At 38.4% G+C, this 7,946-nt stretch overlaps 1 protein-coding gene across 1 annotated transcript in view; it reads right to left on the minus strand.

Annotated features, from left to right (window-relative positions):
• Positions 1–7,505: 7,505 nt before the first annotated feature.
• LOC104389714 (chromosome unknown open reading frame, human C20orf85) overlaps positions 7,506–7,946 on the minus strand; it is a 3,694-nt gene continuing 3,253 nt past the window's right edge. Inside the window, exon 4 of the mRNA XM_009998752.1 lies at positions 7,506–7,661. Coding sequence (XP_009997054.1) covers positions 7,506–7,661 — 156 coding nt within the window. The remainder of the gene's footprint in view (positions 7,662–7,946) is intronic.

Genomic DNA, 7,946 nt, shown 5'->3' on the forward strand with positions numbered 1-7,946 from the left:
GGAAAGAGCAGAGATTGTCAGAGCTCTCCCTACCCGCTAGCACCACTGCTCATACACCTTCATTTTCCCTGTAACAGAAGCAGCACAGCCAGCCTGACTTCCCAGGACTTGTGCTTAACCAAGGGCTATTTTGTTGCCCCTAAGGGTGTGTTGCCACAGAGAACTCCCCAGCTTTGCCTTCGACTACAGCCAGGAAGGAAATGAGTTGGGGGACATCTCTCTGTCCAAGTGAACCAGTAGACAGTGTCCCTCCCCACCTTGTCTCCAGCCTGTCAGCTGTATCTTGACTCCTACTATGAGACTGTAAATGTATGGGTTTTGTTCATTAAGCAAGGATGATGCTAAGATGGAAGCAGTAATACATATGATGGGGAGCACAAGAAATTACTACAGCCTTTATTTAAAAAAAAGGACATGACTGCTCTGGCAGGAAGTGCATAATGTCTGCTTAATTTTTCCAGACAGGCACTGTAGCTCACTGGGGTTTTTTGGGGGCTTTTGCTCCATTTTTGTTTTTCCTCCAGTTTTTAAGGATGAGAATGTTGTGTCTGACGCATGTCAGCGAGCAGAGGAGATTCAGTAGCATAGCTGGGTTCATCTTGCTCCCCGGTGAGGAATAAAAGCATTAACCGTCTCTCACTTCAGGAGGAGAAGGGGGGGTTGTTTGCAGTCTGCGAGAAGTGAGAAGGCATTGTCAGGTTTAGGTCAGGCTGGAGCGCAGGGCTGTGTGGCGCTCTCAGCAGGACAGATTAGCTGGGTGTCACACGGCAGCCTGGAGGCATCGTTCAGAAAAAGCAAGAGACAGAAGTGCGTGTGAGCAGGGTGTGGGGGGGTGAAGGCTGCCATGTCTTGTTTGGGTGCGTGGCTGTTCTCTACAACAACGATTTTTCTGGAAAGCAGGCTCAGAAATATGGATTGAATAAAGAGTCTTTATCAAGGAAGCAGAGAGAGAAAATGGCCACTTCTACACTTCTTATGTTAGAACTCTAAATAATGCTGTTATTGGAGCTGTTAAAAACATTGCTGAGCAAGAGTCCTGCCCAGCCACGTTTAATCCCAGTCTGGTACCTGCAAGGCCCAATCGTGAAGTCAGTTGCTGCCAGTGAAGCTCCCGTCAATGGAGCCACCAACTGAAAAGAACAGGGGCAAGGAAGGAGGGTTGTTTCTGTTCTGTTTATTTCTTCACTTTGTGTTTTGAAGTTCTCAGGTTTATTTCAATCAAAGCTGCTTTAGTGAAATAGACAAAGCATGAAAGACAAAAGTACAACCGCCAGACTCAAAGTTGAGTCAAACTCGGGGAACATATGCAACCTGTGACCCTAAGGTGTCATTACATTAATAAAAGTACATTGCACCGACTAATCACTTTAAAATTTCTGCCAGATTTCAACATAGCTGTGTAACCACACCTCACTAAAGCAGGATGCATAAGGTCATCAAATGATAAAGAAACAGTAGAGCTTGGAATAGAGACCTGGTGAGCTGCCTCAACAGAAACGGTAAAATTGCAACTCCATTATTATCTCTATTTGTTTCCTGGACATCAGTATGTAATCCTTTCCAGCTGTTCTGAAACAATTACATGAATACAAAAGAAATTCCTAAAACAGTAGCTTGCCACATTATTGCAGTAAGTGCCCAACGGCCATTGAATGGCAGTGGAGGCAAGATCCTGTGACTTACAGAGCAAGCCTTAGAACTAGAATCGCCCAAGTCTGATCTAAGGTTTGGATAGATATCTAAGGAATCAAAGGTTTGGTTGCCACAGGGCTTTAGATATGCTTCAATATGGTTTGTGGTGCAACACTGAAAATCCCTGAGGAACATGTAAGGAACCCTGGTCTGCTGCTTGTCTTCTAGGTTTTACACAGACAAGTAAAGTAGGACTGGAAGGAATTTCAGATGATCTTCCATTTTAGCCTTCTCCCTGTGGCAACATCAGCTTACAACTGTGCCATGAAATATGTTTATGCTGATTATTTTTAAAAGTAAGCGTAGTATTAATATTTGTTTCTTTATTATGGATCATTTAAAATTGTGGATGAATGAAGCAAAAACTTAGACAGCATTTTCTTAGTTATCAGGAAATTAAGAAATCCATATTTACTGAAATGAAAAAGAAACATACCGCTCTTGTGTGAAGCATGATTGCCTTTTTCTTAGCTATCCTTAAAATCCTGATCTTTTTGTTACTGACACAAGTCAGGAGTAATAAACTTAAATTACATGAAAGATATGACAGGTAATTATCCTCAGAGATACTCTGTAAAAAAGGTATTTTAATGTATTGTACTATAATGTACCTAGCACATCTCTTCCATAAAATGTAACCTCTATTACTCATTTCTAAAGAGTAGGAAGTGTGCTTATTCTAAGCTCAGATTTTTCATATACTCTCACCTCTTAAAAAAAACCAAAAAACACACCAAGAAGTAACAACTAGCCTTTGGCCTATAATTTTCTGTACTATTGCTAAACACATAGTGAATTTTTTGTACTTTTATAAGGTTTACTAAGGCTGTGTAATGTTACTTTTAATAACAATGTCCTGACTTAAGAATAATGAAAGCATTAAAGGCTGGAAAAACCTTTCACTGGGGTTCAGACATAACGATGCTTGTTGCTAACCTGCTTTACAACCTTTCCAAGTGATGCTGTTCTGAAGAATACATTGTCTCATGTTTTCAGCCAGAATTTTGCATGTTATAGTAAATACAGCTGCATTTGCTTAAATTATAAGGAATGAAAATAACCTGCTATGTTTCCTTTTATATTTGTCAGGTGGTCTGACCCCATCTCATCCTCCTTCTCTGAGTATCTGGTGAGCTGCCCTTCCTCAGTGCTGAGGTGCTGTCCCTAAGCTACAGAATCGTGAGAACATCTGAAGCCAGGGAAGTTCATGGACAGTGCAGAGGGAAACACTGATGCTTCAGAACACCTTTCATGAGCATAACCTCTGGTTTCTCTGCAACCCCTGTGCTAGTTGTCCAGTGGCTTATCACCATCTTGGAATGTTTTTGGACATTTCATAATTTCAGAGCCTGTAAAACCCAGTGCTCAAACTGGTAAGTGTGGCTTATTTTGAAGGTGGTAACAGCACATCTTTCTTCATGGAGAGGAAAAGCTGCCCTGTGCTACTCTTCAGTTTATATCAGAGAATTTCTGGTTGGAAATCCCTATGGAAAGAAATACACCACTGATGCACACAGGAAGGAACATTCTTTAGATCTCTTTGACCTGTTCTTCACGTAACAGACCAAGTCCTGAGACGTTAGCAGCCTTAAACACTGACGTCAAAATAATCTCCTGATTCATTTAACAAAAATAATTATCCTTTCCAATGTTTTGTTTCACTGGTGCAACATGTATCAGATTTGTGTCGCTTTCACAAAGTTTCTGGTTTTGTTTTGAATTTATTTCTCAATACTCCTGGTCTTTTCCGTTCATAACAGAAGGGGCAATGTTTTGTTCACTGGCAACCTGATCAGTTTCACAGCACAACAGTATCATTTTCCAGTACAGTTAAATTTATTACACTGTGGTCCAATGAAATGGTTTGACATCCTTTCAACTAGTTAAATAACAATTTGATGGGATGTGTAAACCCCAGGAGTAAGGATGAAGTCTGTGAGTGGGCCTTATCTGTCTTGCTTCACTGACACTTAGGGTTTTAAGGGAATTAAATACAACACATTTAGACACCTAATGCAAGAAGTGACCTGGACTGTGCTTCAGATGGGAGCAGAGACCTCAGGTCTTGTTGCCAATGTCTATGTACTTTGTGGAAGGAACCAAGAGGAATCCTTCACTAAAGGAGGAAATGATATGTGTGAAAGGGGAGCCTTAAGTCTCTGAAATGAAAAAAAAAAACAACCTACCTCCTGTTTTGTAAGGCAAACCATCTCAGAATAAAAGTTAATTCAGGCTGACAGAGTAGCCAGCAGCAGGAACTGCAGACAGTAATTTTTGCACAAACTTAGGAATCTATTAGGATTGTCACAGTATGTAACCTTGTAGAGCTATCTCATGAAGAACAGTGGCTAGATTTAGTCTCTAAGTGGCCACCTTTAACAGTAGCTAGATCAATTGACTATGCACATACTGTGGTTGCTTTTCATTTTGCTCATTTCAAAATGTACAGCAACACTTATATGGTGGTTTTGAGTATAGTGCTACTTACTCAGAATCACTAGTTCACTATTGTCTAATCAAAGCCCTTTATTGTCTGATGCAAAATACATTTTAAATGAATAATAGTCCTTCAGCTCTGAGCTGCCTGTAAAGTATTTTATACTAATGAAATTATAAATAGCACGTATCAGTTCTATGCCAGTTCTAACAGCACAGGAAAGAACACATTGTGAAAGAAAATGCACCAGGCTTTTGTCACCCAAACTTCTTTTTTCTAAAGCGAGTGATAAAAGATAATTCTGACTTCATAATTTTCCACCTTGAATACAAATGTCATTTAAGCCTTTCATATTATTTAATCCCACATGCAGGGAAGTTTATACAGGCACAGATCCATAGTGCAAAAGATGTATGGCTGGCCTATTCTCATGTCTTGCTGTGGTGATTGTGTATCAAATACTGTAAGATTTTTGCATTGCACTTCTGGAAGTATCATCCACAGTTGCTCTTTAAAATGCTCCTGTAACCAAACAACTTGTTTATTTGAAAGCAACAATCAAAAGACAAGATGGCTTCAGTTTTCTGAAAAATTTTAGTCAACTAAGGAGGAATTGCTACGCATGCCACTTTGCTAATGTGAACCTCAGACTGCCAAAAAGCTTTAAGGAAAACTGCATCAAATGAAATTCAGATTGAAGCATAGAAGACATCTAAATACACTTGTATCTTGTTTTGAAATTTTGGTTGAAAATAAACAGCATAACTTTTTATGTTTAGTAAGCTCCCATTCTATTCTGACTTACATACAAGCACAGGTGTAAGATCTTTACATGGGATTAAAATTGTCTTGACTTTTGCTGCATTTTCCAAGTGGTTTGGTTTTGTTTTGAAGCATTTTCTCTGTGTCTGCACTGAGTTTACTGACACTGTCCTGATCTTGGAGATGGTGCGATATTTTAGAGTGTGCAGTGACATTTATGTGCCGAACTTGGCTCCATTAAATAGGTTAATTTCCACCAATTAAATGCTGGGTTTTAAACATTACAAAGTGATTTAATAATTCTGTATTGGCCTTTTGGATTCACAGCTGGGGCAGTTGACTGGGCAGTCCTTTGTCAGCTGCAAACCCACAACTGTTCCACATTTTGTTTTCAGGTATAAAGGGTCACACAAAAAGTGCTGGGAAAAGAAAGTCAGGTCTATAGTTTCACATATTCTTGAACACCTAAACCCCAAATACATGGATTAATTAACAACTAATGGATTATGCTAGAGGAATTAGTTCAAATTTTAGACAAGACTTCTTACACATCCCAGATTAGGCTATATCAAAATATTCCCTGATGTAAAGGTACTTTATACGTTAGCACAGAGTTAATATTCAGGCATTGGGAATGAGATTCAGTACATCCTGGACTAAGAGTTTATTTTGGTGTTCAAAATCAAACCATGGCTCATGTGGATTTGGATTTCACTTTATACAAACATCTACTGGATTTTAGGTGCCAGCTTTGGTTCTTTAATACAACACTTCTTTAAAAACAGTGTTTTTGAAGCTCCCCTTTCATTTGGCCTGAATTAATCTATTTTATTATTTTTTTGCTACTATATTGCATATTAATTTTTAATATACCTGTTTATATAAATCAGAAAATAATAAGAGGATCTATATACGACCTTAAAGTGAGCTGAAGAACCATATGATTAAAATAGAGATACAAACCCAGCAATGGCAAGAAAGCAAACTGATTTAAAATGTTCTTCTTAAAATGATCCTGCTTGTTCAAAGAACATTTTACACATTATAGTCAGTAGCTGAACTGCAATTTATCTTAAATGTTCAGAATCTGATTCCAAGTTATTCTTTATTCTGGTTTTTAAGTAACGTGTCTGAAGTTACTTCTGCTGTGTATTCTCAGTCTTGGGTAATCTTTCCAAAGGATATGAGTCACTTCTCTGTTATTTGCAAAGAATATGGCAAAAGTAAAATATTGTTATTTTGTGGGTATTTGAACTGGATGTAAAAAAATAGGTGGGATGTTGATCATTGTGAGTCATACCTTGGGAAGAAGGGAAGAAAGAAACATTAGCTGCTGACCTCCTGCTACGAAAGCCAAGGACTTAGTGCTGACTCAAGAAGTAGACGCTGAAAGCTGCAGAATACAAAGGAGATCTTGCAGCAGGATTAAAGACAAAAGTATTTCTAAGTAATAAGAAGTTATATGGAGTTTCCTGTGCTGATTTCTTGGAGGCTGTTGTTGGTTTAAACAATCTTCTAGTTTAAACAAGTGAACCAACTAGAACTGTATCCTGCAAATGGTTGCTGCAACTAAATGAGTCTCCTCAGTTTCCAAAAGTCCTAGCAAATCTTCAGGTATGTAGTGAAGTGCAGGACTGGACTTCACAGCACTCAGGTAGCCACACCAGTGCCATCCCCTTTCACCAGTCCTGATTGGAATATTTGTATAAACAAAACTGAAGCAACATAAATACTTTGTAACAGATTTGCATTCTGATCAACTCATTGAAAAAAAAACATGTTTTGATACCAAATAACCCAGATTATTTTTTTTTAACTGGGCTTTTTATGTCTTATTTGTATCAGGCAGCTGCACAGGGAACTACATCATTACTTATGTGTGTAACTACACAAAGTACCTATAAGGCACGCACAACACAAAAGACAATGCATTTAATAATTATTACTTTACTTATGGTTTGCCTGTTTTCTTTCGAGCTGCAGTGGTCACACTCTGATGAAGCCTGACTATTTTCTACAGGCATTTTTTTTGTTTGCTTGTTTCTTGAATTTTGTTCTGTTTTTTTAACAAGGAAAGATTATTTGCAAAATGATGCAGTTCCATGGCAGCTTCAGCCAATACTGCCATGCCTGTTACTCTTCTCTGCACCTTCTCACCCCCTTTCTGTACTGAGACACTTTGTGATACCACAAGCACTTGAGCAGCTCACTAGTGAGCCAGATCAGAGTGCTAATTGAAAACTAGTTTTAAACATAGATTCCAGTACTGGTAAGTGATGAATTGGGAACTAGCAGTGAAGGATTGGCAGGAACATGGCAGTAGGTATTTATGTCTTACTCATGCTAATTAAATAATACCTTCCCTGTGATGTTTATATGAGTTTATTGTTACTTCAAGTAAATCTGAAGCAGTGATAACTGCTTGGATGCCATAGATTTCAAAAAATCAGTAACAAGTAATGCTACGTTAAGTTGTTTGCACTTTACAAAAATGATCGTGGGTGTTTCCACAAATCATTTTTAAAGCATAAATGTTTAACAATCCAACAGTCCACTACAGAATGTGAATTTAGGGATGCAAATGGTCTGTGTGTCAACCTGTTACTTCTTAATGTCAGTCAGAGGGCTCACATGGCCACTTCAAATCCTTAGAAAAGGCACCTTTGCAGCTATGGATTTGAAAACTGTGTTCAAGTCCCAACTCTGGAATAGCTGATCTCCATCCAATAAATCCCTGCGTAGTCCTAGGTACTGGAGGAGATGGAAGAACCTGGAATAAAAGTAACATGTAGAATTCAATTATCAGAAGGCTTTTAGACTGCAATTTCTATTATGCAACATCATTTTTTGTTGTTGTTGTTTTGTTTTTGTGTTGAACTACAGATGGAAATTAGAACTTATCAAGAATAGTAGTTTTAAATGCAATCTGATGAATTAATACCCTGAACACACTGACACTAATGGAAGGAAATAAGAATCTCAAAAGATAGCCCAGTTGCATGCAAGTGTGATTTATGATGCAGGATAGCTGATAATTTAGAATAATTTAGGCCCG

The sequence above is a fragment of the Chaetura pelagica genome, unplaced genomic scaffold, assembly GCF_000747805.2.
Source record: "Chaetura pelagica isolate M959 unplaced genomic scaffold, ChaPel_1.0 scaffold275, whole genome shotgun sequence".
NCBI lineage: Eukaryota > Metazoa > Chordata > Aves > Apodiformes > Apodidae > Chaetura > Chaetura pelagica.